General features: G+C 38.3%; 2 protein-coding genes across 2 annotated transcripts in view; both read left to right on the top strand.

Moving 5' to 3' along the window:
• Window positions 1-1895: 1895 nt before the first annotated feature.
• Window positions 1896-2857, top strand: LOC149108197 (MAM and fibronectin type III domain-containing protein 1-like). Its single transcript, XM_089295257.1, has 2 exons — window positions 1896-2127; window positions 2762-2857. Exons 1-2 carry the CDS (start codon window positions 2002-2004, stop codon window positions 2855-2857), a joined length of 222 nt encoding a protein of 73 aa, XP_089151383.1. The 5' UTR covers window positions 1896-2001.
• A 65-nt stretch (window positions 2858-2922) lies between these two features.
• Window positions 2923-15749, top strand: part of LOC110063339 (uncharacterized) — a 36648-nt gene continuing 23821 nt past the window's right edge. Inside the window, exons 1-18 of the mRNA XM_020770313.2 lie at window positions 2923-3548; window positions 3924-4244; window positions 4385-4705; window positions 5007-5122; window positions 5647-5929; window positions 6039-6229; window positions 7897-8063; window positions 8502-8680; window positions 8837-8917; window positions 9798-9973; window positions 10796-10862; window positions 11101-11211; window positions 11588-11838; window positions 11942-12050; window positions 12612-12833; window positions 13807-13920; window positions 14174-14251; window positions 15232-15369. Coding sequence (XP_020625972.2) covers window positions 3989-4244; window positions 4385-4705; window positions 5007-5122; window positions 5647-5929; window positions 6039-6229; window positions 7897-8063; window positions 8502-8680; window positions 8837-8917; window positions 9798-9973; window positions 10796-10862; window positions 11101-11211; window positions 11588-11838; window positions 11942-12050; window positions 12612-12833; window positions 13807-13920; window positions 14174-14251; window positions 15232-15369 — 2860 coding nt within the window. The 5' untranslated portion in view covers window positions 2923-3548; window positions 3924-3988. The remainder of the gene's footprint in view (window positions 3549-3923; window positions 4245-4384; window positions 4706-5006; window positions 5123-5646; window positions 5930-6038; window positions 6230-7896; window positions 8064-8501; window positions 8681-8836; window positions 8918-9797; window positions 9974-10795; window positions 10863-11100; window positions 11212-11587; window positions 11839-11941; window positions 12051-12611; window positions 12834-13806; window positions 13921-14173; window positions 14252-15231; window positions 15370-15749) is intronic.

Raw genomic sequence — 15749 nt, 5'->3', positions numbered from 1 at the left:
GCGAGCGAAAGTATTTGATGCATTCAGGAGCCATAATCGGGGACGGAGACCGTAAGCGCGCGCCATTTCTAATATTGGGGTCGTCCCCATGATATGGGACAATAATTCTATTTTTAGAACAAATTGCGCCATCGCCTGCGGCACACGCGCGTACTTGCTGCGAGGATTTTTGCGGATGTCGCGCGGGGGGAAATGGCGTCCGAAATTCCCGAAAATTTTCATGTTTTTGGCCCACAACTCAACGCGTTTACGTCTGTTGCAATTTTTCTCAAGTATTTTTGTCGTAAGCTGCTCCAGTTTGAGTGAAGTAAGACAGTGTCGAATTTAGGTAAGTTCCGCTTTAAGCTTATATATATCGCTGACCAAGTTGTGTTCCGACGGATGCTTCTTTTACATGAGCTGTACATTACTCCACTTTAAATTTCGCATATGTTGAAGATTAACAGCTTTTCCATTACACAGCAAAAAACTAGCTGGATATATTTAGATATAGCAGAGCTTCAGGACTTCATAGTTTCCTAGCTCCTCTTGCCACACGCTTGCGAGGAATTTGCCAGTCTATCGTGACCGAAAAGTAAAACAAAATAATTACTAGTTTGAGTTTCGCCTGAATTGTAAGCAACGCTTGATGTTTCATCAATGCCCAATAACTTTACGTCCGTAGCTACTGCTCAGTTTTATTCCTGTAAAAGCCCAGTAAATTCTCTCTTGTCGATGAATGAGAGCGCCCGCCGATGCGTGTTTTGTACAGTCAGTAAACATGACAAATTGTACTTCCGCCGCACTTTCGTGTGAAAGCGTACATCGAACTCAAACAATAACTCTGTAGTTTTTAAATATGTTTAAGATTGATAAATGTTTGAGAACATAGTAAAAGCTAAGCTGAAAATATGTGAATAAAGCAGAAATCATGAATCAGCAAAGTTACGATGACGCTTTCTTTAATCAACTTCGAATAACGATTTCGATTTTGTTGATCGAGTTATCAAAACTCCTTGTCTATTTTCATTTTCGCAGTGTAAAACTTCACTATGCTTATGTTGAAGAAACACACATGACGTTAGTAGCCTTTTTTGCGTTCGTGAAATTTGTTGCAGCATCTCAGCACAAAAGATAACGAAAGAAATCTTTGTCAAGATTTGTTGACAATTGAAAACACCGACTCGGATTTGAAAGTGCACGAGCTGCACTATGCAAATGAGCTAATTGTACGCGTCAGACTTTCCTTTCAAAAACTTTTGCAAACTCACCAAATAAGCAGAAACAATAAGAAACCATCAAAACAGGTTTTGGTTATGATTAACCATTGTCTGAGAAACTCACAAATTAACTCGATACCAGAGGAGAGAGTTTTCTTGCAACATTCTAAGTCAGAACAAACACATGCTTACAAACGTATGCTTACAACTAGCGCGAGCAGATCTTATTATTCATTCCCAGCGCGAGATTGAAGTCTTGTTTTCGACCCTGAAAACCCCACCTTTTCAGTTAGCTCAGAGCATAAAACTGGATATAAGCGCCCTGGTTCGTATACCCTACCTCATTCCCTGCCATCACTGTGAAAAATACGCAAGATAATCTCTCAACTCTCACCATTTGATCACGCAACGTGACAACATCCACGCGAGAGCCCCTGACATGTGCGTGGATCCGCGCGGATATATGACGTCAAGATGGCGCAATTTGTTCTAAAAATAGAAGAATTGTCCCATATCATAGGTGCGCGCGGATCCCAAGACTTACGGTCTCCGTCCCCGATTATGGCTCCTGATGCATTATAATTCTCGATATTTTGCATTGTATCGCATGTACTATGGTAAATGAATTTCCCGTTTCAAGAGTCATTGATAGAAGAAATATATAAGAATAATGTTTTAAAAATTGCTTTTAACAGGGAAGTACGTTTACACTGAGGCCGACTATCCCAGAAAAATTGGCGACCGAGCTCAGTTAGTTTCTCCACTTTTTTCTGCTACCTTTTGTCTCTCGTTCTTTTATCACATGCACGGAGCGGCCATAGGCAAGCTTCGGTTGTCTGTTGACAGCAACGTTGTCTTCGAAATAACGGGAGAACAGGGATCTGATTGGACACAAGCACAAGTGCTAGTGAATGGATCAAACAGTCAGGTAAAGATGATATCGTAAACAAGTCCATTTTCGCCGTATTTTCTCCAAACTACATGTGTTAAATTAGGCGGGTCAAAACTGTGGCTCTTATTTGATGTAGAAGACACAGCTGACGTAAGCCAATACGTAACAAAAAGATAAAAGAACGAGGAAAAAATAACAACAACAGGTTTGTGAGGCGGTGCTCGTTTGTGACGTGTACCCAATGTCTTCTACACCAAGAAGGGGACAAAAGTCTGCCAAAAGCGAAAAACAAACACAAGGTTCAGCGCTACATCAGTCCGTTTGTGCCGTCGACCTCTGAGAATCAAGAAACTCTATCCGGTTTCGAGTTAGTTAAATTTGAGGGCCGTTTTGGTAAATTTTTATAAAAATTGTTAGGTGTTTTTGCACTAAGGTACAGAGCCCATGCATGTGCATGGGCTCTGTACCTTAATTTGCAATCTGTTTATAAGTGTGCTTATACTGTGTTTTTAGAACTGTACTGACTGTAATGCAACTTTTGGGCAATATGTAGATAGGTTTTTTTGCACTAATATCACGGCTCCATTTACATCGCGTCTCCCGAAATCCATTTTGCCATTGTTGCTCAGTTGCTGTTAAGGGAATTTTAACAGTACAATGTATTTTTCAGCTCACGTTTGAGGGCATAATTGGAACTGGTACCCAGGGAGATATTTCCTTGGATGACGTGTCCGTGTCTGATAAGTGTAATGGTATGTTATGGTGATCACGTGATTTCAATCAGCTACTTGACAGTTACCATTAGAGAGACATTTATTTTAGGTGCTGGCATCGAGTGTTCGCTCATTGATACAAGTGGTTCGACATTCACACGGAATAAGTGCCCCAATATAGTGTTCCTTCTCATGTGAGCGTAATATTGAACATTGTGAATATCAGAGCACCTATTGTTACAGTTCTTGAGTTAAAGCATCTGTTGTTTTTTTGCATATTAACACTCAGATATCATCATGCATCGTCCCTAGTATAAAGCGCCCTCCCCGTAGTTACAAAAGTAAATTAACGTCCCGGGTACTTAATTGAATCATTACGATTGCATGTCGAATTAACCCGTGATTTAAAGCTCTTGGTCCATCAACATATTCATTTTTGAAAGTAGAAAACTCAGAAATATTTCTTGTTCATAGTGTAATTAATCTTCTCTTGCAACTGATCTCGACGGTATAGTCACTTTTTCAAAATCAGAAAACTTGAGATAGTTCATTGTCGTTTTACAGTAACCACTTGTCCAGTAATTCCAATCTTACAAAATGGTACTATTACATGTTCTGCTGGAAACTCAGTTGGAAGTCATTGTAACTTAACATGCGCACCAGGATACACTCGTATTGGTTCTGATACAAGAACGTGCTTAGCATCAGGAGTCTGGACCGGGAGGTTGACTTACTGTGCCAAAAGTAAGTTCTCCACCCAACCCATATTATTACAATTCATACACTTGTGTGACACTAATTAAGTTTAATCATGTATGAATTCTGTTGTCTAAGGTTACACACAGAGAGAAATTTTCCAAGGTGTGGTCTTAATCGTGTATGTAATTAAGTGGCGTCATGTGCACTTCGATATGAAAAGGTCGGAAAAGAGTTACGATGGGTTATGAGCTTTACCGGATGTTAGGTTGATTCCTGATTCCGTAAAACACAATAACGGAGTTAGATTTCTTTGATGCTGTAAAAAAATGATACTTAATTTTTTTTTTTTGACATAACAAAGGATTGTAACTTGTAGACTGAGGTACATTGGTGAAACTATCTCATCGGTGTGTATTTCAGTTGAGGTTCGCCTTGCAGGAGGAAATACATCCAGGCAAGGAAGAGTTGAAATAGCAGTGAATGGGATGTGGGGAACAGTTTGTGACGATAAATGGGATTTAAACAGCGCCAAAGTCATTTGCCACATGCTGGGTCTTCCTCAAGCACACGCAGCCCCCGGAGACTCGGGCTTTGGTCCGGGAACTGGGACGATTTGGTTAGACGAAGTTAAATGTACTGGAAATGAGAAATCAATCCTCGATTGTTATCACCAAGGACTGGGTGCTTCGAGTCAGTGTCAGCACCATGAAGACGCTGGAGTGATCTGTGGAAACATTACTTGTGAGGATGTTTTCAGAACTGTTTGATCGTTAATTGCGAGTTTCAATGAAAAATAGCAGTCACCCTAACAACATGTAAAAATATATGCCCGTTATTCGTTTTTATTGTTTTTATTAATTTAGAGTTCGTTATTTTTTCAGCTTTTGAAGTTCGATTGGTGGATGGCAGGTCATCGAATGAAGGCCGAGTGGAAGTGTCCGTTAATGGGGTCTGGGGAACGGTATGCGATGATTACTGGAGCACTGAAAATGCAAACGTCGTGTGTAATATGCTAGGCTTTCCCCGGGCTACATCAGCCCCTGGGGGTGAATCGTTTGGGAGTGGTTCAGGTCCGATATGGCTGGATGATGTGAAATGTATTGGGAACGAGAGTTCACTATTTCTTTGTCAAAGAGCGGATCTAGGAGTGAAGGATTGTGCCCATTTAGAGGACTCCGGCGTTGTTTGTGGTCCACCATTAGGTACAAATACAACAGTTGTGACATTGAGATAATATCTAGACTGTTGAATACACAAAGAAAATTATCGTTGTCTTAGGAATTGGGATGTGTTATTTTGTTTGTACGAATTTTAACACTGACCAACAAACAAGTGCCCACAATGTCACTAAGGTATGCCTTCGCTAGGAAGTTGGAAGAACTTAATTCAAAGAAAATTATCAAATGACTATTAAGATGTTTTGCTACCAGTTTGAAATGTTTTTTTATCCGGCATACCGGGTATTTGTTTTGTTTGCCTACTCCATTTCTTTTCCATTTTCAGTCACAGAAAGGAATGTCGCTCTTCACATGCCCATTAACCAATCAGAACCTGCCGCACGTGGTCACGTGTCGCTTTCAGTAGATGGACTCTTCAGTACTTGCACAACTTTCCATACGGTAACTTCACCATTTTATGTATTAGGTGGAAAACAAAAACAAAAAAAAACACATATTAACCTTGTAAAACTGTTCGAATAGGACGAATCTTAAACATTAACAATGCATCATCATCTCATCATCTCATCTCATCCTCATCAGACCCATGAGGAAACTTGAGGCCGGACATTAACAGTGCAACTGGTCGGTATTCCTAAAATAATTAAGAGCATAAAATGGCTGTGACGTCATACGTTTCCAAGCGTTTTTGAGTAATGACAATATCTGCAGTCACGATGGAACCGTTAAAAGTCTTATACGATAGTACTACATTTATCATCTTGCCAAGTCTTCTTCTGTAAGATGCGTTTAAGAAAAGATTTTACACAGAAAAACTTTGTAGGGCACATGCCCGGCAGGCGTGTGTGTTTCCCGTCAAATCATGTTGGTCAGCATACAATTTATTCTCATATCATTTAGATAGTGTTCAATATTTTCATGATCATCATTTTGATCTTGTTTGTTTGTTTTGTTTTGGCCTGTAGGCAGCCAATCTATGGTTTCAAGTGGATTTAACGAAAGATTATCACATACACACTGTACACATTTTTCTCGGGCTTGATTGTTGCCTTAACGCTGACTTCGAAATCAAGACAGAAAACACAAGAAATCTTCCGAATCGTCCGTGTATTGAGCCCAGTCCTTCTCCAAGAAAACCCTTTCTTGTGTTTCGCTGCACTCCCCCAGTCACTGGTCGTTACGTGACAGTTAGCGTGACAACAGAAGGCGATACGCTGGTGTTGTGTGAAGTAGCTGTTTACGCACTAGGTAAGCTATTTCGCTTTGCAGCGCGCCACCATCATCGTCACCAACACTTGATTAATAAAGTTACTTGAGTCTAATCCAAACCACTTGAACTTTTTTTACTGTCTTTTAGAAACTTTGAGACAGTCTTTAGGAGTTCTCAGAGAAGTCTGGTTTAAGGGAATTAGTACTCAGGATGATCCTATTCTGAAGTACCATCCAGTTTTTCGAGAAGCCGCAAACACGCTATCCATACTAGACGCTTTCGACATCGCTCCAGATTATTCAACTCCATATGTACAGCGGTTGTCTACATTTATTCAGGTATGGTAGGATGGTTGGTACACACTAACCTTGTAAATCTTAGGCCGTCGATAAAAGCCGGAACACGGAACATTCTGGAACATCCCGGAACATCAAATAATTAAAATGATTATGAGAAAAATATGTAAAATTGAATATTCTAAAACAAAATAAACAAAATAAACTGGTATCAGCTCCAAATATGAAAAGATATTTTTGGGGATAGGGGAGTCGGTAGGGGAGGGGGAGGGAACGTTGCGTATTCATTCAACTGACCACAATGAGTGCAGGTTCCTCTTCTTTCCCGCCAATTGCGTCACGTGGCTTTACAGCACTCTGTTTTTCAACAAAAACATGGACGATCTGGATGATGGATAGCGGAGTTGCGGAAGCCCGAGTAACAAGCAAGTTATTATTAATGAACTAGCAGTAATAAAAGACTTATAGAGCAGTGCGTACACGTGCGTACTTCAAATGTTTGGTCTACTTTTGCGTTTGAATGGCTCGATAGAAAACTAAGTTTGATCGAATGTCAGATAACAATCTGCACGTGAAGTTGAACTAGCGATGAATAGATTATAGCTTGCGGTAAAAGTATTTTTAATCAATTAGGTATTGACTTGTACTAGACAAAACTCCTCCCAGAAAAGGCATTTGAACTGTTGGCGACATTTAGAATTCAATTTCAGATCGCCAACACTTGTAATAAATATTTCTTGCGACAATAAAGTTTTGACCAGCGACCCTGCAATACAGCGCGTCGCCAAATGTTTTTTAAATTTTGTGTATGTATTTGTTTACATTGTCATCAGAGTTCGAGCAGTGCGAACTAGTTTAGACATGAAACTCAATACTGCAGAGTTTCTATTTCTATCTCATGGAGAAACTATTTCTTCATGAGAAGTCGTGTATACGCATATCTTTGAATAGTGTAATGAATTGAATAAAGAAATCACACTCGGCTACTCATATTTCTCGGTCTGATTAAAGAGTTCGAACGCCACAACCTTGGATTTCCATGCAGAACGAAATCTGGGAATAAGGGACAGTCACGTGGTTAAACTGATAGCAAACGACCTGACGGAATGGATTAGCCTTCTAAGTTGCAAGGCTTCACTCATTGCAGTCATTTTTACTTTTTTTTTTATCTTTATTTTTTTTATCTTGTTGTTTTGTTTGTTTTTTTAATTTTCCGAGCTGATACCTGTTTATTTTTGTTTAATTTAATTTTTGAAAATTTAATTTTAAACATTTTTCTTATAATTATTATAATTATTCGATGTTCCGGGATGTTTCAGGATGTTCCGGGATGTTCCGGGATGTTCCCTGTTCCCTGTTCCCTGTTCCTGGTTTTATCGACGGCCTAAATCTTAGTAATCGGTGACATGTTTGGTCCTTTGGGTATAATATTGAAGGAAAAATCGCAAAATTCTGGGTAGTAAAAACGCTTAGAAGCCCATAAATTCTTTCTTAAAGTTTTGAGTTTTCAACTGAAGCCCGCGCAGGCTCAAATTCCTTGGGACAATTCCCTTTCAACATTCAGATGTGATGTTTCTATGGAAACAATGGAAAAATAAAGTATTGTTGTAAACAAACGATCTAAAAAGTTTCCTGCTTTTGCGTAGAGTCTTAATGTAAAAGAGCAGGTCATTTATATTCCACTGATTCTATTGTATTTGATGTTACAGCCTGCAGTAAGTGGTTGGTACACATTCTTTATGACGTGTGAAGATGAATGTGAACTGTGGATAAACGAAGCAAACGAACCAATACTGAACGATGAAAGTGAAATGGATCAGGAAGGAGAACTTACTACAAAATTACCAACAAGAACAGGACGTCTGAAGTGGGACGAGTAAGGAACCATTTGCTAAGTAACTTTAAATATATAATATATGTTTTCCATCTGAGATTAGTTACGTGCAGTTACCATATTACCTGTTTACTGGATGATTGACTTCAGAAGCTGTGTGGCTGACTGAAAACCTCTTGCTTCCCTTGTCGCCAGAGTTTGTTACGACGAATATTAACAAAGAAACCTCAAAAATAAAAAGCTGGAACGAAATCCCGGCTAAGCATACTCATTCGTGCTCGCGTTATAGTTGTCGTCAGCTAAAATGAAACACGCAACCTTATTAGTCTACGGGTATCGAATTATTCGCGAGAAGTGATAGCTTACTTGATGATAAGAATATTACTCTCGGCTATATCACCTTCATTGATGCTTAATACCAAAGAAATACTTTGTTCTAATAAAACATTTTGTTGTTTTTTCCTTTAACTAAACTTTAAGGAAAACGGCCCAAAAATCGAAGAAAATCTACCTTAGAAGCTGTACGCTCTATCTGTTGGAGGGCTTCTCACGAGAGGCGTATCGGCGAGGTCACTTGTCTGTGGGTTTGAGGCTTCCTCATAACACTCGGTCTTTTGAAAGACCTCTAGCTGGAAACCGTACAACTTGGATCCTTCCAGGTAGCTGACACGATTCAATGTAAGAATTAATTATTGCGATTAACTTTTAGGGCATTAATTATTTCTTGACACGGGGGAATACAGTGAGCATTTTAGTTAGTTTCTGTATTCTAATAACTGTTTATATTTGTTTGTTTCCTTTTTCTCTCTTAACAGGTGAAAGAAAATTAACTTTCAAAATACAGAACGACATTAAAGACATAACAGTGACCTTTGGTTCGACCTTACACATTAATGGTTAGTACAAGAACGTCATCACTTATACGACTGTACACTATCATAGTTTTTCATATATAAGATTAGACAATCCTGGAAGGGGAGCTCCACATAGACATATTTTGTACTGGGCTTTATAACAGCATTTCTATTCTGATAAATTAGAGGCCAAAGACATTATGATAGTAAAATAAAAAAAAAAGATTTGTGTGGAAACCAATTTTAAAACCATCAGAAAAAGAATAATTTGGCTGAGCATTAAAAAAACGAAATTAAAATACACGGCGAAAGAAATGCGACATGTGTAAATACGGTGGAAGCTCATTAATACGGTCACCAATGGGCCATGAAACTTTGGCCCTATTAAATTCTCAAAACGTTAAGTTGGTTCTGAACCCCATGTACAGATTTTTTTTCAAACTTTGCTAAAAGTTGCGTCCTATCTTGCTAATCAAAGTGTGATGATATAAAAAAAATTTCACCGCGCGGTTTTTGAATTATAACCCCTTAAAGCTTAGCCTATAATTAAGGGTGTTTTTAGCGAGTCATACTGTTGCTATGGTAACCTATTGTGTCACGAAAAATATAACAACGTGTTTACCAATGATTGAGTAGTTTTTTTGATACCATGATTGTAGCATCAATTGATAAAGAGTAGTTATAAACGACCCATCAGAATCAAAGTGTTGGGAAATGCTGGAAACTGTTTTGAGCCACCCAGAGCTAATACTAAGGGCGTTCTTATCGAGTTATAAAAAGTGAAGCGCAGGAAAATACTGGAGACCGTTTTGACTGACTTAAAGTCTGTTCTTGGTGTTTGAAAGGCGCCCCTGTGTAAATGTGCGTACGGCGGAACGGACGAAACAACATTTCTGAACTGTTATTGTTTTCTTTATCAAAGCAACATACAAGTTGTGCTGTGTTGGTATGTGGTGTCCTGAGTGTTCCATGCAACTCAAGATTTACGTCATGGGACATGATTACATGATAGACAACTCTCTGGAGACGAATTGTGTGAAAAAGCAATTCAACATAAGTATTCCTGTAACAGTACAACCTGGACGGTACAATATGGAGGTAAACTAGTGAAACGTCGATCTTTTAATTGTTACTTGCCTAACATGTTTCTATACAAGGGTCTTTTACGTTCTGTCGCCCGGCATGGCGACAGGAGGTAAAATGTGCCTAATCCTACATTCCTGTTGCACGGATGTTTTGCATCCTTGTAGATCATAAAACAAAATACATCTAAAGAGCAAAGAAGTCGCTGGTACAAAATAGAAACAACTGTAGTGAGGAAACATATCTTTGGTCATTTCAAAAAGTTTCGCAGGGAACTTGAACCTTTGAAAATATTGAGGCATAATATTTTCACGCGGCTTCCGTCACGTAGTGAGACGAATACTTTTGTGATTTTTTATTTTTAAGTATTACTTAGTAAAGAAAAGTTAATCATGAACTGGTTGGTGCAAAGTTTTTTAAGCTTTGCCATCTGTTTCCTTTAACCACCTTTACCCTCTAGTGCACCAACGTGATACAGAAGGTGGCCTCAACGACTTAAAGATCTAAGTTGTAATTAATATACTCGCGTCTCTCATAATTTCAGGTTTGTAACTTTTATTATTATCATTATCATTATCATTATCATTATCATTATCATTATCATTATCATTATCATTATCATTATCATTATCATTATCATTATCATTATCATTATCATTATCATTATCATTATCATTATCATTATCATTATCATTATCATTATCATTATCATTATCATTATCATTATTATTATTATTATTGTTAAGGCCTAAAGCGTCTTTTGTGATTCCATGAACCTTATTAACTTCAAGGGAAAAGCCATGGGTACGACGTTGATGTTCTTTCCATTTTATAAAGGTCCATTGGTCTTTTATGAACGAATCAACCGTGACGAGAAGACCCCTGGGATACATTACTGTTAACGGTAAAGGCAATTTATATCAGTCAGTTTCAATATCTGTGATTAACACCTAAACTCACTCGATTGAAACTTAACTTTGTTTACCCCATCCTACTCAATTTAGCTACTAGTCCTCATGCAAAATTAGACACTGAGAAACGCCATAGAGAGATGTCACTTTACTGAGTCAATGAATGTATGAGTGAGCGAGTGAACGAGTAAATTGTACTGATTTCAAAATTGTTTTACTCTTCATTTTCAGAGTCATTTGTTGAGGAATGCAGTTTTGAAAGTGCATCAGGCCTTTGTCCGAAATGGAATACTGGAGGAAAGTGGAAGTTTTCCAGTCGGAATAAACTATCTGGTCACAACGGTATAAATTCACATTTCAGTATCTCACCAACATGTTCGCATAGACATTTATTTACGCCTTCAAAAAGTCTCTGTTTAAGCGATGGTTATTTAAAAAAAGTCGAAAACGTAAAACCAGACATTGCGTTAATGTTTGTTGTGGCCATCATGACCGCAACATGATCTCGACCAAAACACCAATATTAGGACTCTATTGGGTGGCAGGCGTGGTTTTCGTCCATCATTTCTGAAGAAACTACAACGCATTGGTACGACTTATTTTCCATGACCAGAATATTATGATTATCAGATCCAGCGTTTATTTTATGCAATACCTCGATGTGCACAAAGTGTCTCTCTTTGCAGACTTAATTCACAATTTCGTTCTTTTTCTTCAGGCTATTTTGCTTATGCAGGTGGCTCTCCGTATACTGTCAAACTTGAAACTCCGTTAATTTCGGCTGGGGACTCTGTGCGATTATGTCTGACCTTTCGCTATTCAATGCGAGGTCAATCCGGTTCCAGTCTCAACGTGAGCCTGAAATCAGTTCATGATGAAAGCGAAGTTCTTATCTATAACTTGTTTGGTTATCATGGAGACACTTGGTCAAAGGCTCAAGTTTCGTGGACGGAAACAAAGGATTCAAAGGTAACAAACTAAGTAAACAAACAAATGGTTTGAGAAGCGTTTGTAGAGACCAACCCAAATAGACAGAGTTTAGCAATTAGCTGATTAAGTATGTTAACCTTAGATCGTGTTCAGAGGCTTTACAAACAGTGTTGATGAATTTGCCATTGGCATCGATGACGTGAAAATTTTTACCAGCAACTGTGAAGTGTACCCTGTGTTCTCTTCTCCAGGTAAGACATTATGCTCAAGAATATACAAAAAAATGCACGATATCAAATTGTTGTTCTTGTCGTACTTGTAAGCACACCACAGATCAAGGACTTTTCAATTTTCTACACATCCGGTTATGCACAGTGCAAAGGTGCAATTAGGTGCAAGTTTGAATTTGATTACGATGGGGTCATTTCCATTCTCACTCTGCGGTAGGATCTTGTTCAGGACTCACTGGTGGATTTTATGCCAATAATTGTATTGGTTAAAAGCATAGAAAGTTTCCATTTTAATTTATCTCGTCCAGCATTCTCCGAAATTTGAGAAAAACACCCCACATTTTTACACTTTATAGATTGGATTTCATTATCAATCTCCAAACAAGAAAGTAGACTAAACTTAACAGGTCAACAAAGATAAACTAAAGTCTTGTGTACGATCAGTATCACCATGCTTGGAGTATAGTTATTCTCAAACAATGAATACATTGATCTTTTATGTTTCTTTATGTGTCGGTAGAAACGTTTCCTTGTTTTTTTTTTTTTTTTCGTTCTCCAAACATTCTCTGAACAAACCACCAGGTTATCAATGTAGCGGTGACGAATTTGTCTGTGACAATGGACAATGTGTTGCATCATCATTGCGATGTGATGGAGACATGGCGTGCCTGGATAACTCAGACGAACAGAATTGCGCATGCTTGTCCGATGAGTTCAATTGCAGCAGCGGAGCTTGTGTTGACGTAACAAAGTTATGTGACGGCGTTAAGGATTGTCCGGAAGGTTCCGACGAAACAAATTGTGGTAAGGAAAGCTAATTCGGCACTGATGTAACAGATGATAGCTGAAAAGAAATAACAGGAGTAGAAGTGCGTCCCAAACTAAACTGTCTTACTTTATTCAATTTTGACCAAAGATGCGCCAAGCTGAGGACTGACGTCACAGTGCAAAATTTTCAGTGTGCCTTGTCAGTAACAAACAAAAAATTTGTTGTTTTCTGAAAAGAAAGAGTCTTTGCCAGTCCTATCGGCTGTATGTATCACAATTTGCAAAATCTTACGAAAACTTTGACAGTTGTCCTTGTCGCTTCGAGTATATTTATCAATTGCTGGTTTTCAGTGTCACGCAATTCAAAATAGATCAAAATAAAAATCAAAACAGGTCAATAGATTAAGTCCAAAACCTGGGAAATGAAAGTAAGGTAAATATGCAAAGACTCTCGCCAAAATTCTGGTTACAGCAATTTTTCTTATGCGAGATACGCTGAGAAATTTTTTACCCAAACTTATAGAGATTTGTATGGAGACACCATGCTCGTGCCCATCCGTATGGACACCAACATGGCGTCCGGAAACCAACAGAAACATCTGTCACTGAGTTTTGCTACAAAAGCGTGAATTTATCCCTCGAGGTACTCTAAAACATTAAAATAATACTTTTTCTAAGACGTGAACTGTTCAGATAGTCACTTTTTTAACCATCATGACAGATCTCTAAGCCGTCATGTAAATGCCGCGTCACGCAAAAGCTTAGAATTTCAAGCGTAGTGTATCACAAAACCAAGAACCCATTCGAAGCGAAAATGTGTATGAATATTAGTTTTCAACTGCTCTTATACATCATTAAAGTAAAATCTCAGGAAGATCAATAGTTTTGTAGTTCGAATTTTAGTGACGTCATGTGAAAACCAGCTATAACCCTTACAGCGGAATTGACGCGAAAAAAAAAATAGGAAAGTGAATTTTCTCAGATCAAATGATATGATTCAACCTTTTAGAGAAGCCATGTTCGGAGTTTCAATGTGCTGATGGAACGTGCATCCCATGGTCCTCCACCTGCAGAGTGGGTGACAACTGGTGTCCAGATCACACGCACTTTCCAACAGTTTGTGGTGAGCTCAATGCTTCTAATACTTTTATTGTGGTATGTGATAACAATTCGTCCCTTGACGGATCAGTCCTGCTTAGTGAAATAATCTCAAATAATCGATTGTAAAACATGAAGGGGAAATACTGAGTATATCGCAGAACAGATTGACTGAAATTAAACCCTATCGGAATAAGCTGCTCTTTCATTACAGTTAGATATGGTTTCATTGCGCAATGTGGTTGTTCCAGATCTAATTTATACATCTCATCTTACAGGCCCGGCAAATTGTCCCTTGAACAACCTGGCCTGCGAACTGGAAAGCAATAGCAACTCACAGTGCAATTCGTTTAGAGGTATGTTAGAATGATATGTCGTGTGTGGCGGAAAATAAGGTTGGAATTGCAGGGGAAGGGAAAGATGGAGAGAAGAGAGAAAGTCGGCAAGGTCCTAATGTTGAAGTCAAGATGATGATGATGATGATGATGATGATAATGATCTTATTCATATAGCACACATATCCTAAGTCCATGGCGCTTTACAAACTTAGAAAAAAATATACAAACTTATAAAAATATAACCAAAGTAAAAATAAGATGGCCCAGGATCTTTTATCGACAATTAGTAGAAACTCGGTCGTCACTGTGAGAAGGATAAATGACAGTAAAAGTAAAGAATAGAATTATTTTCAAGAGCACAAGCAGCCTGGGACGAGGAACAGCTCGTATACATATGAAAACTTGTCGTTCGAACGAATATGATTATGGACGCTTTGTACCATGTTGGTTAGAAATTACTTGGATACTGAAACGTTTTGCAGTCAGAGAAACGAACGTATTACAGGGTACTTTAGCAAAGGAATTGTTTTGTCTCAATCAATCTTTATTTAAACACGAAAATCTTATCATAAAAATGGTCTTCCTAGGCGTCGTGTAAAAAGTTACAAAGAATAAATTAACTATATTTACAAGAATGGATTAACTAACATTACATTACATTAACCACCGAACTAATTAACTAGGGTATAGTAAAAACCTATGTAATAAAACTTTCTCTTATTTACAGTGCACTAAAAATAATCTTTCCCATTCAGTGAGATTTTAAACAGTTTTAAACTAGATAGGTTTCTGATTTCCGATGGAATCTTGTTCCAAAGAACAGATCCTCTATAGTGCAGGCTACCTTTTGCATATTCCGTTCTTGGATTGGGGACATAGCAATTTATCTCAGAGTTTCTAAGATTGTGTGTGTGTGTACATTTGAGGTGTTGGTAAAAATACGCCTCAGGTACGATGGGGAAAGATTATCATGGATTTAATACATAATCATTTTCTAGGTTACTGCCACTTTGAAAATGGCTTGTGTGGTCTGACAAGTGAAAACAGTACAGAATTTCAGTGGAGCACTGGCTTAGGGAAAACCCCATCTGAACTCACCGGTCCCGCTTTTGATCACACCACGTTTACAGACAAAGGTACTTACTTGTACATCAATTCGTCACCTGATTTATCCCTAAACTCGTATTTGAAACAAGAATTGAGATAACAACAGATGGGAATATCAACAATATGGATACTGATATTAAGACTACTAACTGCCAACAGCTCGAGACATTGTCCTATTTGACGATAACGTCTGATATCATGTGCAACTGTTCTCACCCAAAAGTTTTGTATAATCACACAGAAAGACACAACAGGTTCCATTGCGAAATGTTTTTCCTTTACAAACCAAGCGAAGAACTTTTGAGTTTCAAAGCTGGCTGAATTCAGCAATAGATATGTAAAACAGTACATTTTGGTTCAGATGTTCGAGACATTTAGCCTCTGGCTGTATAGGAAAGTATATCGGATC

The sequence above is a fragment of the Orbicella faveolata genome, unplaced genomic scaffold (assembly GCF_042242905.1).
Source record: "Orbicella faveolata isolate gen_17 unplaced genomic scaffold, um_ofav_v1 contig_26, whole genome shotgun sequence".
Classification (NCBI taxonomy): Eukaryota; Metazoa; Cnidaria; class Anthozoa; order Scleractinia; family Merulinidae; genus Orbicella; species Orbicella faveolata.
The sequence above is the reverse complement of the archived record's forward strand: the minus strand, read 5'-3'. Positions and strand labels throughout refer to the sequence as shown.

Bases quoted from the DNA above. Each gene is read 5' to 3' on its own strand.
- LOC149108197 (XM_089295257.1), top strand. From the start codon at position 2,002: ATGCACGGAGCGGCCATAGGCAAGCTTCGGTTGTCTGTTGACAGCAAC. The intron at 2,128-2,761 runs GTAAAGATGATA...TGTATTTTTCAG, and splicing joins TGAATGGATCAAACAGTCAG to CTCACGTTTGAGGGCATAAT.